Below are 25,084 nucleotides of genomic sequence, written 5' to 3' on the forward strand. Positions count from 1 at the left end.
CAACAACAATCCCCGTTCCCCGGTAATATCCTGTCTGTGTGCCCAATCAAAGAGAATGAGAGTGGGTGACCTCACAGGAAGTGAACTGGGGGAGGGGGCCATGTGTAAGCCATGTGTTGAGTGCAGAAAACATGACCAAAAGAAGCACACGCCAGCTGTCACTATTCTTCTTTCTTGGCTGACAGCCAGTGTTTTGCATATAATACGGAGTCGAGCAGCGCCACAACGCCATTTGGTCCAGCCGGCAAGAATTATTACGTGGCAACCCTAGTGTCTGCATGGGAACCCAATCCCGATATACAAATGCCTCGTTAAACAACTATAACACCATTACTTGGCAGCATGTGTGGAAAGAACAATCAATAAGACACTAATTATGAATACATTCCTTCTTTCACACTCACTGTCCCGGCCCTCCCCCCCCCCCCCCTCCCCCCCCCCAAAAAAAAAAACCACAACAACAACAACAACAACAACAACAAACAAACAAACAAACAAACAAACAAAGATAGAATGAAAGAAAACAAAATTCTGCGTACATGAATATACATGTAGGTCTTGTTTACGTATATCTGTAAAACATTGTTATGTACACAAATTATTTGTGTGTTGGTGTGTGTGTGTGTGTGTGTGTGTGTGTGTGTTTGTGCCTCTGCTGTATTCCTGTGACTTCCCTTAATTTTCTTTTCACACTCTTATCTTTTTTTTATAAAGTGAAGCAGCTTTTCCCCATCTCCTCTCAAGTCTTTAGGCATGTCTTCAGAAATTCAATAGTATCTGATGGTATTTAATGAAACCATGGATTGCCATCTTAATGAATAACAAGTCTAAATATATTTCTTGACACTCTATCTGCTGATAAAAGAAAAAAAGAGGTAGCACTCGTAAGACAGATTTTTAGGGAAAAAATAATTCTTATTCACAAATGTCGCTTATCTGTCTCATTACATTTAATGAAAATGATACTGTTAATCAAGAATGTCAAAATATTTACCACCCCATACAGCTAAGAGTCAAGCTCCATTCACAAACGCAGACCTATGCATATCGCCAATTCCATGGACTACCTGGTACCACAAACTGGTGTACAGTATCTTACACAGCGCCCTCTTCAGGCAGAAAACTTAAAGGCCAGGACATCTGCTGCATGAACCTGTTGCCCTAGCAGATCACAGCTGTGAGGGAGCTATTGTATAAGTTACCCCTTTTATCCATAACAGCAAACTCTAAGCCACACATTTTTGAGAAGAAAGTTTCATTGTATACAGTTTGAGGTTACATTCCTCACATTATATTCATTAAGAGAAATTTGGAGGAAATAGGTTTCACAGGATTGGGGATGGCTACAACGGTAAGATATTGGAGCTATACACGTAGGTGTCAATACTGAAATATTTTTATATCAAATGTATTCTCCTTTACTGTCTATCAATTGAATGGCTTGAAGTCTAAAAAACTAGATATGGTCTGTTTTCCCAAGAGTATCCTGTAAAACCAAAAATTTTTTTGCAGCACGAAACTTTCATGAATTTCGTGAGGAGCCAAGATTTACAGAAGTTCTTGTCTACACAATACATTGAACACCTCAATGCCTGAAAAAGGCTGTCGACTTCAATTCATAAAAGCTATATGCCACACATACTTCTGGTTTTAGAGTATATGAAAGCCATAGTTTGGTTCCCCTCCTCCTTCTAATATCAAGTACTGGAGCGTCCCTTATTCAGTTTCAAAGAAAAATATTCAAGGCAGTACTTCATAATTCTATTTCTGAAAGGATATCCCGACCAGCTTCCGTCAAGTCTACTTTTACAATTCTGATATTGGAAGTTTGCATTTCCTGGTCAGAAGATGGAGCGAGCGCTTTCTGAGGTCACTTTATCCTGAAGTAATGAAGCTGAAACGTGTGGCGAGAAGTTGTGCAGAAACTCGCCAAGATGCCTTCTTTAGGACAAGAAAGTTTCTGTTTTAGTGTGCAAACAAATCCTGGTCTTGACTTCAATAAGGCACACACAAAATTTGGTTTAGGGTTAGGTTTAGGTTTAGGTTTAGGATTAGGATTAGGGTTAGGGTCAAGGGAAGGGTCCGGGGTAATTGCTCAGGGGGTAATTGCCCTAGACCCATTTTGACAGGTTGCCTTCTTATCCTGGACAAGAGGCCTACACAAGTTGCTGTGAGTTGCTTTCTCATCCCGAACAAGGCACCTACACAGGTCGTAGAAAATATGCCTTCGTGCTTTTTTGCCATGCAAAAGGCACATTGTAATATGCAAGTCCTAGCACGGGATTTCCTCAAAGAATGTTTCCATCTGTGTGCAAAAGAAAGTCCTGTTTTGAACAGGGACAATGACAAGAGCAAGAGATGGGTGAAAATTTGAACTAAAATGCTGGTTTACTACTTATAATATACTTGAGGCTTATGAAGGAAAGAGGGTTATGTGGCGGTCACTCAGTGGAACAAAGACAGAAAGTAACAATGACAGAAATATTTTTTTTTCACAAGTGCATTAGAGATGAGTAGAGAATATTCTTCCTTCATTGCATCTTTTCATGAAATGTGAGCCAACACCTACAACTGTATATGCTTGTTCAGCTGTAAGGGGGTATGAACAGAAATACAGCGAAGTATAGTGTACAGCCCCTCTGTAGTGATCAAAGGTAAAAATACAGAATTAAATCACTATGACAATCATTTGATATCTTACTGCTATGATATTCATAACATAAGTATAATCTATATCAAATCTTATCTCACTGCCACAGCAAGTCAAGTACAGCATATCAAATACTAAAATAATTCATCCTAAGATATTAATTTTTTTTTTTCATTCCACCATTTCCAAGGTGGAGAAACTAATTTCATCATAACTTTGATACACATGCCATTCTGTTGACAAGTGCCTTATGTGCATGAAGTTCAATGGAACTTGACAGGGCTTCAGATGAGCAAGCCGCTTCTTTTTAATCACACCTCATACTTGTCACCACTGCCCACAGATTTTAATCTGCTGGCTCAATCTCCCTTCCCCGCCGCAGCAATATCCATTACGGCCGAGTTAGATCACCTTGCAAATTGGCCTGGACGGCACGTGCCATTCACATTCGGGACTGCGATCAAGCGCACTTCGAGGTACTGGCGGGACATCTGCCCAAAGCATTCCCCCACCCCTCTGAAGTAATCTAGCTCCCTCTAGTGCCCAGTATAATATAGCAGGTGTGAGTAAAGTCTTAACGGGCCATACCGAAAGCCTCCTACGAGGGGTGTCTGTGCCCGGGTGGAAATGACATATTCTCCTCACTCAATTAATTTTGGAGCTTAATGGCAATTGCAAGCCCATGGACAGAACCTAGTCAGTGAGTCATAAGTCTTTTTTTTTTTTCCTGGGGGGGGGGGGGGGGGGGAGGGGAGGAGCGGTCATACAAATTGTACATGAAGAAATTTCTTCATCACAGACCGTATTGCTGTAGGCATTCAGGTGAGGGTGTACCTGGGGGTATCTGGACTTTGTTTACATGTCCACAGAATGAACAGGGAATATCACTGAATATAATTGACAAAGGATATTAATATGGCATTCATGAGACAAAGAACTAAGCATATAATTAAGCGATTGCATTCTGAGCCAATCGAGTACCGTAAAGTTCCGTGTATAAGACGCACTATTTTTTCGTCGGAAAACGTTGAAAATCGGGGGTGCGTCGTATACCACGGGTACAGTCGAATCACGGAAAAAAAATCCGTCATGAACACCCAATTTTATAAGGCCAACTTGGGGCCATGTATGCCCATCGACGTTTGGAAGGTAAGCAATCACTAAAACTTACGGATAAATGAGCGATCTTTCAATCTGGACACACACAAAAGCTGCAAATACGAGATAAACTTACATCGGCCTTGTGCAGTAACGATGTATCAATCTGGCCATAGACAACACTCAACAGCTGTAACAGCACTGCTGTAGGTCCTATGCTACCGATGTCAGTCTACCAAGCTACCAACAGCCAACCTAGTAGCTGGAATACGCGATGTACAGGTATCATTACTAAATTACCGATACCGTAAAACTTATCAATGTACTAGTATCAATATGGCCATAGACAAAAGCTGTAAAATACGGAGTAGGATCGACACTATGTCACCGTAAATATGAACGATGTGTGAAGCATGCATGCATATCCATGTCGTTCGTTTGCTCTTCATTTCATGAGGCCAGCTAGGATAGCATAGCTACACTGTAGCTAGCTAGCTAGCTAGCAAGTCTTTGTCAAAGGCAGCAGCTGCAGAGAGGCTCTTGCAATGGACTCGCGTGCACACAGCGATCGGATCGAAGCGCGCTTGCCCGTTGCGCGCTGTGTGTGCAAGTCCATTGCTCTCTGTGTGCGTGTGCTGAAATTATAGCGAGCTGCCTTTTGCAAAAGGCTAGCACTGTGCATACAAGCATGGTACAAGAGACACACATGTTACTGGTAACAGTGCATGAGTGTAATTACCGTACGCACCGTACGTCTTGCCGTATGATCCCTCTGCTACACTTGTTGATGTTTTTCTTATTTTTCGTAATGAACCTTCCAGTCTGACATGCGTCAATATGCGAGACACCCTCTGCTATGTATTAAACAGCAAAGATCGTGCTGTACACTCATGAGTACGATATGCATGACACATGTACCACGATTGAAAGGCGAAACAATAGCAAGTGAGTAGTACCGAGACAAGTCTCGCATTTTGCGTCTTCCATATTTTGCCGATGTCCGATGAATACCGTTAAAAGAAAATATAAAAGGAAACGAAAAATAGAGCAAATACATGCTGCATTCTAGGGAAATTTTGAGCTTAAATAATATGTATGACACTCGCAATATTTGCGTGGAAATTTTCGTGTTTTTTTTTTTTTTTTTTTTTTTGGTCCGAAAGTAGGGGTGCGTCTTATACACGGGTGCGTCTTATACATGGAACTTTACGGTACATTTTATCAATGTAATGCGTAAAGTAACAGGTACAACTGAATTTTGTTTTATTTGCCTAATGATACACTTAAAACAAATAAACACACAGACACACATAACACTGAAGTATTTAGTTGTTTGAGTATCAGACATTAATCTACCAAAGGCTTAGGTCAAAATAGGATGGCCGATTCGACAAATAAATAAAATTGAATTACCTGATGTAAATGTCACAAGCATACATAGTGACGTCAATACAATTTTGTATGTATGTTGCCCTTGCATACCCACCTTTTAGAACTCTATTGCAAGGTGGTGTCAATATTAGATGAAGGGGAATATGTCTCTCATATGCAGTGCAGTGCTATAGTTGACTGTTGTTGACCTGACCATTACTTTTGAGATGCCTTCCTTCTTTTCAAACCCGACATTTTTGAAGTCTGAGAAGGGTTCCCAGTTACACCCCTATTTCACAGAGATCTTCTCTCATCGGTCACTCATCGGAAGCTAGGTTTATCACTTCCGGCCACGCACTGAAGTGTATCAGACCGCAGTCCTATCACTCCGACTTGTGTTAGTCAACCATCAGGTCATCATCAGACAAGTCTGGCGGTGATCCACTGACGCAAGATTGTCCGATGAGGCAGGATCATCCGATGAGGATCACGTACAACATGTCCGACACTCGCCTGATATTCGACCAAGTCGGATACATCAGACTGCAATCCGATACAACGAAGCAACGCTCTTCACTTCCAGTAAGTGACCGATGAGAAAAAATCTCTGAAATGGGGGTATAACTGACTATAAAGTCTCAACATGGAAGTATGTCAGGGCCTTAAATCCACTATCCAAGTCATTTTTGGGATGATTATACCGCATACATCATATATTTCGTGAGGTTTTTATTTTCATGAATTTCACGAGTCGGGTGCTATTTGAGAATTTGGGACATGCACTGTGCTAGGGCTTTCTATAGCTCAGTTGGTAGAGCACCGGGCTAGCATCTGGAGGTCTCGGGTTTGAATCCCGATGGAATCCCATTTTCTTTGCTCATATTTCCACTAATAAATTTAGGAACAAGTGAAAATATGAACTCCGATCCCGACATGAACGTGACGTGTAAACATAAATTTCTCCATTCAGTCCTGTACTCCACAATCACAAATTTATCTACTCTCAAAATTGTTGGGAAGTCCCAATTCACCAAAATTTAGATTTGCTAAATATATGCAGTATACAGTAACAAGAAGATGATTGTCCAATGGGGAGATTCGTAAGTGCAAGTTTTTCTTCATATTAGTCTACCCCGCCGTCCAGACTGTACTCTTAAGAAAACAAGCGCCTCTCTGGTTCTCAATTCAGTATACAATGTAAGCCAAGATTTTGCTTGGCAAAGCTCCAGCAAAGCATCTGTAATATACTGTAGGTATCATGACATGGATCACATTCTAATGGACAAGTGTTCTTCACATCTTCCTACCGATACTGCATGCAGCCCAAGAACAATGACAACCAAGCTTTTGTATCCTGATACAGTTGTGAAACTACATGTAGCCACAGTGGTGGTCATTTCCTTAACCTTCAAAGGTATTGTGTACTTTTCTTTATGACTACGCGAAAGACTTTGCAATGTGCTATTGTGGATTGTTGCTTCACATTTTGGGTAATGGTCAACCTTTTTGTTAAATTGTTTCGTGTGTTTGTTAAAAAACAAAAAAACAAAACAAAACAAAAAACTTGTTCGAGCTCAAGTGTTCAAAAGTTCTGATGTTATATGAGCAAATCATGTTACAGTTTTGTACATTGATACTGAAATTTCCTGCAAAAATGATAGTGGCTATATACATAATTATTAGAAACATAAAACCACACAAACACAAAAATGGACCAACAGAATCCCTGCAGTTGGGTCAGTTCATATCCTCTTCAAACTGTCTTTTGGACATGTTACATGAAAAAGGAAAAATGCATGTAAGTCTGAATAAAATTAATTCAAATAATAACAGCAGATATAGCACATTATCTGAATGCGCAAAAATTTCAACACCACGAAAATTCCCACTTTTACAGTATTGTGAAGAGACTATGGCACAGCTAATATGTGAGTTATTGATAGAAACAACCACTGTAAAAATTTGAATCCCTATAATCAATGTCAAGTGTTGTTAAATGCACAAAATGTGAACAATAGTTATAATAAAAATGTTTCCAGACTATTAAAACCGTCTACAGTTACGGTTTATTGAAAAAAACACTGATATCTCCTTATATTTCAGGCTTTATTGCGAAAATTTTATATGGTAGGATGTTTTGTGATACAACAGACCTACACATATGCATCAAATGTGATATCTTGAACATTTTTGAAATCACTGCTCCTAAAGGTAAATTGGACCTTTAATTACATTGTCCATGTGCACTTTCTGGAGCTATTGCCTATGTATAAAAATACACTGTGTATTGTGTACAGTGGAGAGTGTCTATAGCACTCTATGGGACAGGCTAGACACACTCTTGCGTCAAAGTCCTCTTTTACCCCCCCCCCCCCCCCCCCCCCAATTGCCCATCTCTCTACGTATTCTCAGCTCTTATTAATTCTTTCCTCTCTAACTGTCTGGTAGGAAGGAGGCTAAGTCCTGAGTTAAGGGTGACTCCTCCAAAAATAGAGGGCTGGTCAGACGCCACTCCTACTGTCACTTCCGCAGAAGGCCTCTGCTTTGCTTGTGGTTGCCGGTAGCAACGGAGATCTCTAACGGAGGATGTGCGTGCTCCTGGGCCCGTTTTTGCAGCGTGTGTAAGCATGCACATGAAAGTACATGTATGCGCTTGGGAACAAGTCCACCTAGTCGGTTACGATGCTGCGTCAGTTTAGTATGTGTGGTTTGCATCACATGTCTGTGTGCAATTTTCAGAATTTGTACTCAAGAGAGGCACTCTGACGGATCAAAACTCGGAAATGAGTCATAAAAGTTCTTTTCTTTTCTTTTTTTTTTTGAGAACATTTTTCATGGAGAACACTCTCATTTGTACAGCAGCTACATGTAGTATAGAATGAATAGTCCACAGTCCGTCCTATGGTCAAAGAGTTGTAGTCACACACTCTTGAAAATTCTTCAAGGTCATAATCCAACATGCATCAGTTGTTGTTGTTGTTGTTGTTGTTGTTGTTGTTGTTGTTGTTGTTGTTGTTGTTGTTGTTGTTGTTGTTGTTGTTGTTGTTGTTGTTGTTGTTGTTGTTGTTGTTGTTGTTGTCAGCCATGGAATTACACTTGTAGAGCCATCAATGCCTTTGTTGGGAGTGGCAAGACACATATTGTTGCTGGGGTGACAAGACCCTGTATCTAATTTTTTTTTGGTGAAAATCACGTTTTCAAATTGTAAGATGATCAGTCAAGTGATATCCTGTCCAAATCCTGGCTGTCCTACCAAAAAAAATGAAGCCACCACAGTACGTCACTCTGTATGTAAGGTATTCTCCATTCATTACTCTACTCCATAATTGCAAAATTGTCAGGACGTCCCGATTAAAAAAAAAAAAAAAATGACTTGCTAACAATGAGAATTGCTAAGAATTAGACTCACTAAATATATGGTGCAAAGGTTACTTAGAAATCTCCGTCGAGGTAGAAGCAAAATACACGACAATAAAGCTGCCCACACATGACCAAGCTAACAGTGTTTCCTGATTTCTGGTTCCCCCGAACAAATGTCACTAAACATGCAGGAAGTGATCTTACTCCTTGAGACCTTAACTACTGCAAACGAACATGGTATTTTACAGACATCTATGGCCACCGCTCACACGACAGAACAACTTTTGATTCCCTCGAAAACTAGATAAGCAGAGGACAAAGTCTGTCTGGGAGCAATTTTAAAGGTCTGTTTCAGATGTTACTGTGCCTTTGAATAAAAGGACTGTACAATACTGGTTGAGGTGAAGATTCAGCTTGTAAAGCTTTGCGAGATATTTAGAAACCACTCTATGAAATGTTAAAGAGCAAACAAGTCTACGGGGAATCAAAAGTTAATTTGATAAAAATCGGTTTTGAAATGACTGAGATATCTACAAACAAGGAATAACAAAGAGATCCTAATAAAAGTCGTGGCCTGTCAATTCTATCAGGATCGCTTTTTTGGATATCTCAGCCATTTCAAGGCCAATCTTCATCAAATAAACATTGAATCCTTCTTTAGATTACATGTTCTTTCATATTTCATACGAGGTTTCTCATTATCTCATAAAAAAATGTTATAAACCTGAATCCTCACATCAACCAGTACTGTACAGTATCTTTCATGATGATCCATTTGCTGTGAGTTTCCTATATTTGTCAAACCTTCACAATGTCAATGACCAATAAACGTTCCCTTTCCAAATCTATGAAATGCAAGAAAACGACTAACTGCTTTTATGTTCACAACCTACATTCTCAGTGCACTGTTTAAAAAAAGAAAAAAAAAATATGTGAGTGCTGTCTATGTAACTAAGGATTTAAAGTTGTGTTTGTTTTAAAATTTATTTTTCATGTACATGTACAGTAATGTAATAAGGTGCACTAGTATTTTCACACACATCATTTTCATTCTAATTGAAAGACAACAAGAGCTTTGTAGCTTTTTTCTTATATCATATATTTTCTCAAGTGACTGTTGATACATATATTGCCTGCTGATTTCTCACATTCCAAGGTAGCTTTGCACAGATTTCTTAATATTGGCTGTCAGTTTAAATTGCCATACTGGTATTTGTAGTTCAACGCACTCCCTCAGCATAGTGCTATGACAATGACCACTGTGTAAATTGCTTTTAGCATGAACTCCGTAAAAACAAAGAGATAAAAAGTGAATAAAACAAGACTAAACACTACTGCAATAGCACCATTATGGAGAAAGTAGGTGGTCAATAGCACAATCAGGGTATGCAATTGTGTAACAGGGCAAAAATGAAAAAACTTGGTGAAAATGCTTTTTTTGTTGTTTGTTGTAGCTGAGTGTTCAAATTTTCATTTCATGTAAAGAAAGAGTCAAAATTTTGCATTAAACTGCGCATAAATTAGCATTTAAATTAGGGGTGTCAAATTACATTGAAATGACTAATATATTGGAAAAATTCATTAAAAAAAAAGTAGAATGTTTTTTTCATCTGATATTGCTGTTAGATATCCCTGATAAATATCCCTTTCATTCACCACCAGCACATAGCCATGACGTATCACAAAATATGAATGAATTTCATATTTTCACTTCTCGAAATGGATGATCAATTTTGTAGGCATTATTTTGAATTCAAATAAAACCACTTTTACATATTTTATCATATTTCACTTTTGCCAAAGAGTGAAGAGGGGAAACTTTCAGGAATAGGTAACAGACATATAGTGGCCATTATTACAAATTTTTATGAAATTAGGGCTGGTACTTTGGAAGATATTATATTTTTCATCAAAAAATTATCTGTACAGTTTGACCTTGAATGTGCGCACAGTGTTTGGATCAATTCTCATATTTGTAAACACAGATAGAAGAATGAATGTGAGATTTATGATGACTTGAGTTGATATCCAAGCTGTGACACTCAAACAATGACATATTAAGCCAAAATACTATGTTTTTGCTTATGATATCTTTAGAAATTGAACAAGCATTGAAATATGAACACTGAACACTTATCATATGACCTTCATGCAGTATAACATGGGCGTGTATTGCACTTTTTTATGCTCAGCAATTTGTAAAAATATAAAAAAATAAGTTCCTATTGCTCAAATTTGCTAAAATTTTCACACAATAGATTTCTACATATGTACAATTCATGGTTAAAAAAACAAGGATATTCAATAAGGGGAAAAGATTCTTTAAAGTAGTCAAATTAGGATATATACCTCACTGAAAATACTGAAAAATGGCTGCACTTATTTTACTCAGCATTTGAAAATGGCTCAAAACTCAAAACTGGCTGAACATTTATTGGCAAACAGAGCACCATATTGTAGTGTGTCTTCAGTACTTTCAGGAAAAGCAGAAAAATACGCTGTTTTTCCATGTATAGCTGTACAGCATGGGTTAAAAGGTCACAATGTCACAAAAATAAGCCAGCATTACACTCCTACCAGGATGGGACTTCAGACCTTATAACTTTCTCCAGCTGAAAGAACCACTGTTTTTTATTGCATGCAAGCAATGCCAGGAAAAAATCCATTAATTTGATACCAAACACATAGGGGTAGACTTAAAATATGGACCTCAAATCTTGATTTTACGTACGTTGTAAAACGCTTTTTTTGACGCATTACATGGGTTTTGGGGACTTTTTGGTAATTAATCTTTAATAATTAACAGTAAATGAGAAGAAATTAGCTATTGTCTTACCACATGTGATTACTGATGTCTTAGCATGCTGCATGTGAATTTTTAAGTCAGTTGGTGCATTCTTTTAGAAGTTACAATTTTTTAAAGTGAGAAAGTCATGATTGCATACCCTGATTGTGCTTATCACCAGGTATAAATAGAAAAAAAAGAAGAAATACAATATAGACTTGACAGAATGGTATAGGTTGACCACTAGATGGATGGTTGGATGATGGATTCAGTAGAAATACGAAAATGATGGTGTAGAGACACACAATGGCTACAACATATTGAAATGAAACAAGTTAGATACAGTAGCTCAAACATGCACAACACTGGGCTTCATACACCAACTTTGTCAAACACATATTATGCAACCTATATTCATCATGACTTTGATAATTTTTCCCATCAGATGACATCTCTAGAATAATTAGTAAAATTCGGGAAAAGAAATCAAAAATCTACTCACCACCCGTTCCATTTATATGTCCTGGTGCTGGAAGTGAAGTCCTTGGTGCTCTTGATGGTGGCGGTGGTGGAGGCCCTCCTATTGATGGCGGCCGTTGCTTGTCCCGGGAGGGAGGGGGTGGGGCACTGTTTATCGATGCACCCGTGGATTGCCTGTTGGGTGGCGGAGGTGGAGGGGCCCGCGATGATGAGGGCGGTGGTGGCGGCACAGAAGGGGCCGCTGACGAAGGTCTGCCCCCCACAGGATTCCTCTGGGGTGGGGGTGGAGGGGGTCCACCAGGCCTCGGACTGTCTCGTGGGGGTGGGGGCGGTCTAGATGCAGGGGGCGCCCTGCTAGGCGGAGGTGGCGGTAGACCTGCACTGGGACCATTATGTAATTTGTGATCACTCCTTCCAGGAGGGGGCGGAGGGGGTGCAGAGGCCCTCCCCACGTCTCTCCTTGGGGGTGGAGGTGCTCTGCTGCTGGTAGACATTTTAGGGATTGTGTTTGTGGGAGGGGGCGGGGGGAGATTCGTGTTCGAGGGTTTCGACGTGGCTATCGAAGGGGGTGGAGGGGGGAAACTCTGTGACGGTGGTCTGGGTCTGGTATTTGCTGGTCGCGGGGGTGGAGGTGCTCGGTCACTGTGACCATTACTACCTCTACTGGGCCTACTTGCCAGCGAGTTGTGAGAGTTCTGTGATGGGGGTCCAGGCACAGGTCGTGACCCCGGATGACTTGGTAAAGGTCGTGAACCTTGTGTGGCGGGGTTGCTACTGTGGCCACCACCTAAGTTGCTTCTGGGCACATTGGGTGAAGTTGCAGGACCTCTGCTGTGATTGATATGATTTGACGAGGGTGCAGGTACTGAAGGTGCACTTGATGTAGCTACAGAGAGAATATGACAGAAGCAAGGATTATAGTACTACCACCACCTTGATTGAGAAATCCCCATGTGGGTACTCCACACTGGACAGCCTTATTGAACAAACTGGCTAATGCGACATTTTCCTTTCTTTTAGCTGTACATGAATATATTCCTCTTGTCAAGAGATATCCTTCAGGAACTCACTGAAGTCATTTAATGGCTGAACATGTTTCCTTATATTTTCTTTCAAAATTTGAGACACTCTAAACAGTTTTGTTTGTCTTTTTTTTTTCTTTGAGGAACACATTGGGTGTATAAAGTATGTTTAATTCACACAGTGAAAATTACAGAATACATCACCTGAAAATAGTGACACCTACACTATCCCTTCAAAACAACTGCCATACTAATCCATCAAAATTCTTGTAATGCAGAGAGAGAATTCTATGCATTTTTAACTTCCTTCACATGGTAACATATTGTTTTTGGCGGAGAAGAGGACAATTTCGGCACAAAGACTAAAAGAATCTACCTATAGAAGGTCAGATCTATTAAGGTAACTTTTTTTTCACTTTCTTCATAACTTTTACGTGTAAAAGAAGGCAGTGGTGTTCCTCGTGCATATCTGGGTTGTGCAGCAGATACTTTACATACTAGTGTTTTGTTTGAATATGATACATGGCTCTCTGTTACATAAACTATCAAGTGGTGGATACATGTAGGGTATATATGCACTTTGATATGGTTCCTGGAACAGAACCAGCATTCTGTAGATAATCATTTCTCATGGGTATAGAATGCCAAGCAATACATATAGTGAGAAGTACATAAGTGACAGCGTGATCCAAACATTTCATCTTTTTCACAAAGAACAGGTTTCATACAATAGTTGATGCAATTTACTAATTACTCTGCTGTTTAAACATGTCACACATAAACTCCCTATGAACATACAAGACTGTTCATAGGCAAGATTTATTGTTATGTTCATTGCTATTCGCAACATAACAAGTTCTGTCCAGAAAAAAAAAATTGCCTGGGAAATAACGGACTTTGAAAAGGAGAGCAAACGACATAAGGCTGGGCTTTCAACGCTTTTCAGTCACTTTGCTAGTGCCAGTGCAAAGTATATAGTAGGCAAACAAAGCGCAGACACAATTGATAGCCCATTCCGGTTAGCAATCACATTTCGTGCATGAATGTAACACCAATCCGGGATTTCCCCGACCCCTCTAGGCTCTACAAAGCATACATGTAAACAACATACTCCTTTTCTCATTTGATTAAGCATAATACCATTTTTCCCCCTAGAAAAAAGTGTTCTGTGACGCGGCAAAACTTGAACTTATTTGTTTTGAGGTTTACCTTTGCCACTCTCTGTCAAGATAAGAAAAAAAAAGGGGGAAAGAAACAAATAACTTTCAGCAAATGTTAAGACAATGCAGTAATGTCACAACCCTTGGCTTATCTTTACTGAAAATGAGCTCCCAACTACAATATCACTGTTGGAATAACAAATTCTGTTCAACCATGCATGCACTGGCAGATTTCTAACCATGCAAACTTCCGTATGAGTTTGTTCAGTATCCCAGGGCAGCCATTTTATCAAAACTGAGACATTCCTTGCAATGTTCCCATCATATACTTGGACACCAAATGACCATGAATGTTCTTTGAATTGGTTTGCTTAAAGAGGAACTTACTTCCTCCTCTATAGGAAGACAAGCCTAAATCTATTAAAATCATTGAATTCTTGCATTTGGTTGTATTCATTGCAACTGATTGATAATTTACCCTTCATCAACATGAAGAAGCGCTGATTATTCAGTGTTGTAGCAGTAGCAGCAATGATAAAAAATCATGGGCATATATCCAACCCAAATACAGATGGTATGTATGCCAATGGTTTTTTATCATGGCTACTACTTTGACACTGAATTATTTTATGTCGATGAAGAGCAATTCATCAACCAGTTGCAAAAAAAGAAAAAGAAAAAAGAGCATAACTCTCATAGTTACAAAAGAGTCATCAATGTTTCTTTTAAAATACTACCAAATGTGAAAAAAAACACCCTGACCCAACAAATGTTATTTTATATTAAAAGCAAATGAACAACTTTTTGTAATGTCCATAAGAGTATACGTGATGACAAACTTAATAATCAAACAAGACGAATCTTTCATCCGTCTAAAATTGTCATCATTCTAGTACTTCTTTTTTCACTATTATATATAGAGAAAAAAAATCAACCCATTTGAGCCAAATTCTTCTTCAAACTACACTAGACACCCTTGCCACACCTATCCCTAACATCTGTACTCTCTGGACTGACAATGTAAACAACTCTGGATTTGAAAGAAAACTGACAGAAACACTGCAGAAAGGTTCTTTCTCATTAAACTTCTCTTCGTCTCTGTGTTAAACAAAAAAAAAGACAAAAAAAAAAAAGAAGCACAATGCTTGCTCGGATCAGGAAGTGCAGGCCAAATATTAGCCACAATGATTTATAATTTCAGAAACCTGGGCCATGCAACTGAAACATGTTTCTCTCTTTGACATTGGTCTGCAGTATTCCCCTCATACATAACCCCTAACAGCCGTTTCATTCACTCACGTTATAGGGATGATGACTACAGAAAGTACTGAGTATATGTTTCTATATTTATTGCACTCTCAATATATGCAATGGATCACGTCACTCCATCTTTATGAGCCTTATGTGCATTCCATGATATGTGACCGTGCCTCACAAAATCTTCCAAGACTCAGGTGATAAGGTTTCTTTTTTTCCCCCCAACCAAAAAATACAGGAGATTGTCAGCTTTCAAATGACATATGGGCGTCAAATCGAACATCATTCAGTGCCTAGGCGAATTTCTGTATTCATTTTTAAGACAATAAAGTACCTTGTACCCTTGTTTCTACATGCTGTAACTCATCAAAATTGGAAATTCCATGCCAACCAAAATAAACTATGGAAATTGAACATGCAGGAATGCTACTTTTGAAAAAAAAAAAAATTATCACTACTACTATTTTCATTATCATTATCATTACTACTACTACTACTACAACTACTACTACTACTTTACAGTACTACTACTACTACTACTACTACTACTACTACTACTACTACTACTACTACTGAATAACTACTATTACTACCACCTACTACTACTACCGCTACTACTATTACTACCACCTAATACTACTACTGCTACTACTATTACTCAGAACACTTTACAAACATACCTGAATTAGTTTTGCTTGGGAAGTACTTTACAAATACTCACCTCCACTTCCTGGCCTCATTCCAGTTGACTTTAGTTTGGGCATCCCACCTGCAAAAAGGCCTCCCAATCCTCCTCCGCCTCCTCCGCCAAATCCTCCTCCTCCCCCTCCTCCCCCTCCTCCCCCTCCTCCTCCTCCTCCTCCTCCCCCTCGTCCTCCTCCTCCTCCTCCTCCTCCTCCACTAGGCTTTGATGGACCTAGAGCAAAGAATCAACAGTAAGGAAGCAAGAAATGAAGGAATCTTCACAGAAATTCAGTTGATTTCACATGATCAGAGCAACATCAACCAGTAACATATTGTCATATCTTTTGCTGTATCTAGAAGTCAATGTCATATTTTCCCTGTTCGAAAAGAAATATGGTCCTTTCATGTATTCCAAACATTCAATGTGACCGACACGTTGTTTGATGTTTGCTTGTTTTGTATTAGATACACCGTTTGACAGAAGTTGGTATGAAATGTTGAGTGCAAAGTAAAAAGTAATTACTGTATTTCATAGTAAAGTGAAGTCCAAGAGTTTTCAACTTAATCAGTAACAGCATAAAACTTGGTTCCATGTGTACACTACTGAGTATGACAGAACTAGAAGCCAGAAAAGAGAGCATTCACGAAGAAATCAAATCGGAAATGTCAAAGTTACCCATGCTCATAACCTATTGTATAAAACCTCAAATGACATTTGCACATAGAACTCAGCATCAAGCAAATGAATGAAAACATGTTTTAATAAAGCAGCTGAGCAAAGTAATTACAGGTGCCTCGAGAATCAATAGTTTCATCAAAATTTCTCTTTCCTTGTACATGTGAAATGTCACGTCTCATTTCATTTTCATGAGGGGACTACTAATTTTATGAGGGGACTTCACATTCTCATGCCACTCCTCTCATACGTCAACTCCACTGGTTGCCAGTCAAGGCCAGAATATCTTTCAAGCTTCTCGTACTGGTCCACAAAGTAGTCAACAATAGAGCCCTAGAGTACGATGGGGATTGTCTGGTACGACACTCTCACTCTGGGCGCACTCATCTTTCATCATCAGTTACCTTCACTCAACCACGCACCAACAAACTTCTCCTCTCTCCTCTACTGCTCCCAGGCTGTGGAATAACCTCCCTCCTCTTATGAAGTCATTACCAACACTGGATCACCTTAAACAAAATTTGAAGACCTACTTATTTTGATATCCCTATATATGCACTGGACTTGTACTGTCACTGCCTGGTAATTTGTATATATATCTATCTCCTATGGCGACCAGGGATGACATCTCATAGCACTTTGTATCCAGTGGAAAAGGCGCTCTAAAAATATCAACTATTATCATCATATAAAAAGACGATCATTATCCCATTACTCTGTACGTGACCAATGTTGTCCCTACCCCTGAATGCTTGCAAACTACGGACATGTTATACAGGTGGGCTGCATCACGTTTACCCAATTGTGGAGTACTGCGGTCGTTTGTGACAGTCTTCTTCAGCTTCATGCCTTTGTGGATGTCACCCAGCAATGCCCCCCTGCCCTTCTGCTCACTCTTGGAGAGCTTGGGTGGGGTGGTGTTGGCCTGGCTCAGTGCGGGCGGGGGAGGCGGCCCCGGTGGGGGTGGGGGTGGTGGGGGCATCGTGGGAGGACGTTGACCGGCTGATCAGTTCCTCTCTCACTCGCTCGCGCTCTCTTCTGCTTTTTCCAGGTTCCGTCGTCGTCTTTCAATCTCCGTCCCTCTTGTCTCTATCGCTCTCCTGCAGGCGGCTTCCTTCAAACTGAGACGAGACTCCACTCAGCATCAAGGACGAACTATCTGCATACAGGAAGAAAACACACGTGTGACAGTTTAATGGAGGATTGAGAACCACATGTTGCCGATGCCATGGCAACGCAGATGCTAATGATACACTCCTATCACACCAACTTTCCTGTGGTGTTACTCAGTGGCATTGAAGTCAATTATTCCTACTGAGTGGTATTTATACTATTAGGTACACAAAACAAACATGAATTTGAAGCAAGGATGATTAACTACATGTATTCTCACAAAGTCCTTGGAATCAATGCCATATGACTGCTGTCCTGCAGATCTGCATGGCACATTTAGAATGAGTCACAGAAATACTGTGCTTGAAAGATTCACTAATGTCACATGAAAGGATTCTGATAATGAAAAGGAAAATGACCCCTATTCAACTGAGCACTAAACAAGAGTGCAGGTGCTTAGCACTGATACCTTACAGAACGTTGTTAAACCTGAAACAAAGATTCAAACAAATGGAAAATGAACAACTGAAACAAAAGCCAAATGGGCCAAGATGGATAAGGTCTAATTTGTTTTTTGTTTTTTTTTGAAGAACACAAAACAGAACACAGACAACAACATGCTAAATAATGTGTCTTTGCAGTGTAGCTGCAGCATATACTAGAAACAGGCTGAAGAGTTAATGTGGGGGGGGGGGGTTATAGATTAGCCGGCTATTTTGCCATTAAGGAAAAAAGTCCAATATTACGAATATGCGTCTTCATCAGCTCGAAAACAGTCCGCTTGAGAAATCGGCCCAAATTTGATGCATGCACACTTTGCATCATTACGCGGTTCGCTCAGCCACAGAACTCTACGTGGAGTTCTGGGTGTGGGCTCAGGTGTGCGGTTCACACGATGGGATCAAGAAAATTTCGGGCTGATGGATACCCAACGGAAATAGTGTGCTAATTCACAAATGAGCTTGCTATTTCACAAACTAGAAAAAGATTTGGGGGAAAATTTTCTCCAACAACACAGCGCACTATTTGCCTCTTCATTGCACAAATAGCGGGTTAATTTGACATTGGGTTAAATTTCCTATTAAACCACAAATAGCGTGCTATTTTGAAACTTCAGTCTGATGAAGACAGATCTAAAGAACCAGAGTATGACTTTCTCTCTCCACTTCAGAACTTTACAGACAGTTGTAAGACAAGAGAAGTGACATTACAAGCCTATGAGTTAACTACTGTCAGTTTGAGATGACTCGAGTTTGTTGTATATCATGAGCTGCACTATAAACCTTTCTCTGTACTATTGCAATGTAAAGTTCATCATCTGTGCTCTGAAGAAGGAAACTCGGCGATGCACATGCCAGCTGCACTGGCTAGCTGCTGAAAACAAACAAAAACAACAACCAACGACCCAACAAAACCAGGAAGTGGCGTATCGCAGTCACTGGTGCCCAGTCGTATGGCTTTGTGATGATGCATGTTATATCCCTGAGGCTTTGGAGCACTGTACAGCCACTTTGATGCTATCTTTACTTTATGATTGCAGTATTTCAATCTAGTACGATGTCCACTCAAGAACCCCTAGCTGTATTGCTTGTGCTATCTAGTATGTGGCAAATACGCTATTGCATAGCTGCCACTATACACTTTCAATGGTTATAAATTGACATTCACGAATATCTTGGCCCACCCACAACATGCACGATGATAAATCTGACATAGTTTGTGATGTGTATACCAGGCGACAAAGAAACAATGTATGAATGAGAAACAGGATATTAACAGCACATCAACATGCAAAGTGCATATCCCTGTAAAATATGAATACAAACAAATGTACAATGCATAATCCATTGTTATCTGTTCATAATCATTTCAAATGTGCACTTGCAATTCCTTCTAGTATTCCAAGAAATACAATGAGATAACATAATTATGCCAGCAAACTGCCAAATTCAGTTATCATACTTTGCGCCTGAAACAGCATTGGAGCGAAGATCAACCCATAAAACAAACAGATCCCAATCACAAAGAGTATATCTACAACTTGTAATGACAAGTAACCTTATGTTTTCCATTGCACACATAAATTGTCTTAGCAAATATAGTCTCCACTGCTGGGGGAATAATAGGTTAACACATACAGTAAGACTTCCACAGTGACAAAAGGTCATGGTTCATTTTCTTGCTTTGAATACTGCAAAGAAAGGTCTTCTCATCACTGGCAGTTCTACTGTATCATTATCAACCCGTTGAGGACAAATCCCGAGCATACTCGGGCAAGCGTCTATGGGAAATGCGTATTGTAGCAAAATTAGCCGTCTTCAATGGGTTAAAGCCTCTCTGTGCTTTGAGTGCTCATTGGCACAGAAAACCCCATAGTGTTATACACACTTTCCAAAGCTCCTGTTGCAAAAAGGGTTAAGAGCTTACAGGCACTCTAATATACACAGGATGGATCATATCAGCTTCAGGATGCATATCAGCTTCTGGGGATAACTTCAATGGTTTGATATCTACTCGTATGTAAAGACCTGAGTTAAAGGGACCGTATAGTTTTGGTTGAGACCTAATTTCAGGTTTCTAACATTTTTTTGGTGAGATAATGAGAAACCTCTTATGAAATATGAAAGAGCATGTAATTCTAGGAGGAATTCAATGTTTATTTGATGAAAATTGGTTTTGAAATGGCTGAGATATACAAAAAAGAGCAATTCTAATAAAGTGTGGGACCCACACTTGATTACAATCGCTTTGTTTTACTTTATTTTTCGATGTTCAGTTATTCTAAACCCGATTTTCATCAAATAAACTTTGAATTCCTCTTAAAATGGTATGCTCTGTACTTTATCACAAGTGTTTTCTTGGTATCTCGCAAAAAGTTAAAAGCCCAATTCTCATCTCCACCAATACTGTACATGTACCATCCCTTTAAGTTAGAAATGATTTGCTTCACAAGGCTTACTAGTATACTGATAAGGCAGAAATAAATGACTAGATACAAACTGTACATTTGTCAGTAAGCAACCACAAGAGTGATGGCTCTACATCCCCTCAGAAGGACTGGGAAATAAGCATAAGGTCACAAGCTGAGGGGCACAACTGGCACTGCCAGGGGACTTGAACCAGTGTCCTCATGACTGGCAGTATGTGGACTCATCCACTGGGCCACAGCAGCTCCTAAACTGGAATTCCATAGATTGATGTACATCGTGTATGTCTCCCCAGCCCCCCACCCCCTTGCACTATTATATGTGACCCTGCACCTCAAAACAAACAAAAAGTCGCCAGACATGAATTTTTAGTTAAGACCATATTCTGAAAGAACAGACTTTAAGCTTTAAAATGATGTATAACTCAAATCAAATGGACTCTCCTAACCTATCTAATTATTGGAAAGAGAGCACAAAATCAGGAAAAGTGTGAACTGAGAAAAGAGGCTCTGAAGTACAGTGTCTATTCAAGCGCTTAATCTTTACCAAACCCTGCTGGCTGTGCGATGAATGGGACAAAAAACAGGAAGTAAACCACCAGAGTAACAACAATGAAGGGATTATCAGATTAAACTGAAATTAAGCATGCCTCATTAACACATTCTGTCCATAATTAATGCCAACTTTCAAAGCAGTAGCACTATCCTTTCAAAAGTTATTAGAGTTGAAAGTGAAGAGTGTGGACAAGGTTTTTCAGAAATGAAAAAGGGATTCTAAAGACACACCTAATCACACTATTCTACCAAAAATGTTCGAGATAAACTGCTAAAAAAACACACTTTCCTGAACGTTTTATGACACCAAATTTTAGCATAATGTAAGAGAAGACCCACTCTTTCAGAAAATTCAGGGATTATCAGATTAAACTGAAATTAAGCATGCCTCATTAACACATTCTGTCCATAATTAATGCCAACTTTCAAAGCAGTAGCACTATCCTTTCAAAAGTTATTAGAGTTGAAAGTGAAGAGTGTGGACAAGGTTTTTCAGAAATGAAAAAGGGATTCTAAAGACACACCTAATCACACTATTCTACCAAAAATGTTTGAGATAAACTGCTAAAAAAACACACTTTCCTGAACGTTTTATGACACCAAATTTTAGCATAATGTAAGAGAAGACCCACTCTTTCAGAAAATATGAAAAAGTCAAGTTAAGTTAGGTTGACCCATTTCACTTATTTTCAGACCTCACGCAAAATCAGTGTGTGCGACTTTATGTTCGTTTTGAGGTGCACGGTCACATATATTAAAAACTAGAAATGTCGCTACGGCAACTGGTGTATGCTTCCGCCATAATGCATGGTTCTCCTAATAGGTCTATAGTACAATGTCTTGACAATGTGTGATGACAGTTTCACACAATTGGCAAAATATTAAAATGACAGGTTTGCCACAAATGTGCTGAATGTTCACTTTCCTAGAACTAGGTTCAATTGGATGAATGATTAAAACGTCAGAGTGCAGGTATTTGGGGGAACTGATGATTTTTACTTGACTTTTGACCCTTTTATAAGTTTATGCATTGAGTAATTTTCAAGGTATTGAGAAAAAGTATAATTTCAGTATCAAATGGTAAAATAGTATTATCTAAACGTGGCCTTTGACCTTTGACCTCACAGTTCCAAAGAGAATCACTGTTAGGTAGAACATGCATAAATATGTAAGTTTCATGATAATACCTTGAGTTACTTTTGAGATATGGAGGAAGAAGTGCAATTTAGCACTTTCACTTGACCTTTGACCTTTTGACCTTTGGGCAAGAAACTTCCCACAGAATATATATTGGGTTATACATGCATACATTAAGAAAAAAAAATCCTTCAGGCATTGCATAAATATAAGGAAAGTAGGGATATTTTGAGGAGTTGACCTTGACCTTTGACCCCTGACCTGTGACCCCTGACCCCCAACTTCCCTAGATAATCACTGCCCATCGGTACATGCATATATACTAAGTTCCATGAAGATACCTTGAACCATTTGCGAGATATGGAGAAAAACATGATATTTCAACCTTTTTTCACAAAATAACCTGTGACCTTTGACCTTTGACCCCGTGACCCTAAAATCCAAACAAAGTATCATCCCCCCAGGATATACCCTCATAACAAGTTTGATGCAAAACCACCTCACGGTTCTTGAGATATCCACAAAAACAAAACGGGACGGACGTACGGCCGGACGGACGGACGACCCGAAAACATAATGCCTCTGGCCACTTCGTTGGCGGAGGCATAAAAAATCACATACACACGACGTGTACTTGACGAAGCTCAGCAGTAGCGAGTGAAACGTCATACACCTCACCTCCAATTTTTTCTTCGCAAGACAAATGATTATAAGTTCCTATCGTCTTTCAACTAATACTGGGATGGTCAACATCTATAAGTATCACACACACTTAAGTTACTGAAACTACAATGTACCACACTGCAACAATCTCTACGCATCCTTTCTCATCCTCCGAGACATCTCGTCTGGACTTTTCCTACCTTGGAAATCCTGGTATGATTTACACCTGTAATAGGTGATCAAATGTTGGCACGAGAGAATCAAAACTACAGAAATTGTCCCCCTTCACATACTTTCCACTGTGCATACTCCTCAAAGAGCTATGTACACACGGCCGAGGCACTTTAATGACGCGAAACCAGCGTGATGAGGACTTCTCGTTTCATCGCCAGCTCTCCTACGCATCACGCATCTGCCCTGGGCCAAAAAATATCCAGCCGGAGGTTCCAAGGTTCGGCGGGCAGTCTTCCAGCTTTTTGCGGCAGATGCAATCGGAGGCGGGTATAACCACACTGACTTCGGCAAAAAGGAAGTATACAAGACTGGGTCAACTGCTGTAGTAGCAGGGAGGGAATGGCATTTGTCTATAGATGCAGCCGTACTGAGTATTGGAGCATACGCAGAGGACAATAGGGATGTGTGCGTTGAGTCCCGGTAGCACCAACTCAGAGGAAGGAACTAGAGGAACTAGCTCCATCGGTCATTTCCGTCATTCCTGGTCCAACCACCAGGACCCGCAGTGACAGCCCCCCCACGTAATTACAGTGGCAAGAATGCTATGTAATCAGCTATCACGATCCCCTTTTTTATTGATCCAACCAGAACCACAGCTAAAAGCAGCCTCTGATTAATATCCCAACCACAAATCACTCCATCATTGTGCTCTGTCATATGTGTTAAGAATACACATTCCATGAGCTTTGCACTATCACTAATACAGGGATATGAACTATTTGCGTGTAATACCACAGTCACGGAAGAGGCTATATTTCAATTCAGACGTTTACAAAACAAATCAATTTCATGACAACAACATCAAAAGAGAATTCAATGGTATTTGCAATGGTGCCTGTTTCATTTGCTGGCAGGATGTGTTTTAAACTTCTTCTTTCTTTCTTTTTTTCTTTCTTTTTTTTTTTTTTTTTGGGGGGGGGGGGGGTAAGAATTTTACCTGTTGCACAAGTGTAACATTGATATAGATCTAGTAGAAATGAGTATGTCCATGCATGTGAATTTTCACTCAACTGGGTTGCTATGTACAGTATTCATGGGCTTTTGGAAGTACACTAATGATTGCAACTTGCCGTGTTTTATGATTTACAAGGAAATCGGGGCGGACATGCAAAATTAATCTACACAATTAGGTATGAAGTTAGCTTAATGTGTGTTTAGGTTTCACTAAAAGTGACATAATCACCTGGATTGTTATGCATCATTGCGTTTAGGTAGTTAGTGTATATTTCACACTTTACCAAGTGTTTTATAAAGCAGAAGAAGCATGCATTACAACCAATAAGGTACCAGTTATTGCCAACAGATTTTTCTTTTACAAAAAAACAACAAAAACAACACAAGCAACGGCCCATTCCACTTTACTACTAATTATGCATGACACATTTTTGTTTGTCTTCTCATCAACTAATAAAAACACCTATCCACAAAGATAACATAAACATGTACAGCTACACTAACTAGTATGTGATGTCATGCCCCTTAAGAATTACACTTGACTTCATGTTAGTTTGCAATGGCCTCACTGATACGAGGCAAAAATATTGTTACTTCATGTCAGGTATTGTATGGCATTCAGTCTCTGTGTTAAGTGCATTACAGTACAAGTGGTGCAAGGAAGACAGGTTAATATTTGTCGATAACAAAAAAAAAAAAAAAAAAAAAACTTAAAGTACAGACATCCTGTTGCTGCTACATGTAACTACATACAGAACTGTAACTTGTTTGAAAACAAAACAAAAAACAAAAAATGTAGGTGGTGCAAAGGAAATGTACTTTATTTTGGCATACCATACCACAGGGCAGAAATGCTGAGAGATAATAATCAGTTGCTGTGCAAGTTATCCTGGCATTATACATAGCACACTACACTACAGTCATTCCGCTGTACTAGGTTCTGCCACACACCTGCGGAA

The 25,084-nt window shown here is 39.5% G+C and overlaps 1 protein-coding gene across 1 annotated transcript in view; it reads right to left on the bottom strand.

Annotated features, from left to right (window-relative positions):
• The window catches only part of LOC139716604 (uncharacterized), a 30,788-nt gene extending 13,263 nt beyond the window's left edge, over window positions 1-17,525 (bottom strand). The window contains exons 1-3 of the mRNA XM_071628131.1: window positions 17,342-17,525; window positions 15,905-16,099; window positions 11,767-12,630 (exon numbers count right to left, since the gene is read on the bottom strand). Of these exons, the coding sequence (XP_071484232.1) occupies window positions 11,767-12,630; window positions 15,905-16,099; window positions 17,342-17,525 (1,243 nt within the window). The remainder of the gene's footprint in view (window positions 1-11,766; window positions 12,631-15,904; window positions 16,100-17,341) is intronic.
• Between the last annotated feature and the right edge of the window lie 7,559 nt (window positions 17,526-25,084).

Source organism: Diadema antillarum, unplaced genomic scaffold (genome assembly GCF_040938485.1).
Source record: "Diadema antillarum isolate AM-2024a unplaced genomic scaffold, OU_Dant_1.0 scf00000067, whole genome shotgun sequence".
In the NCBI taxonomy this organism is placed as follows: domain Eukaryota; kingdom Metazoa; phylum Echinodermata; class Echinoidea; order Diadematoida; family Diadematidae; genus Diadema; species Diadema antillarum.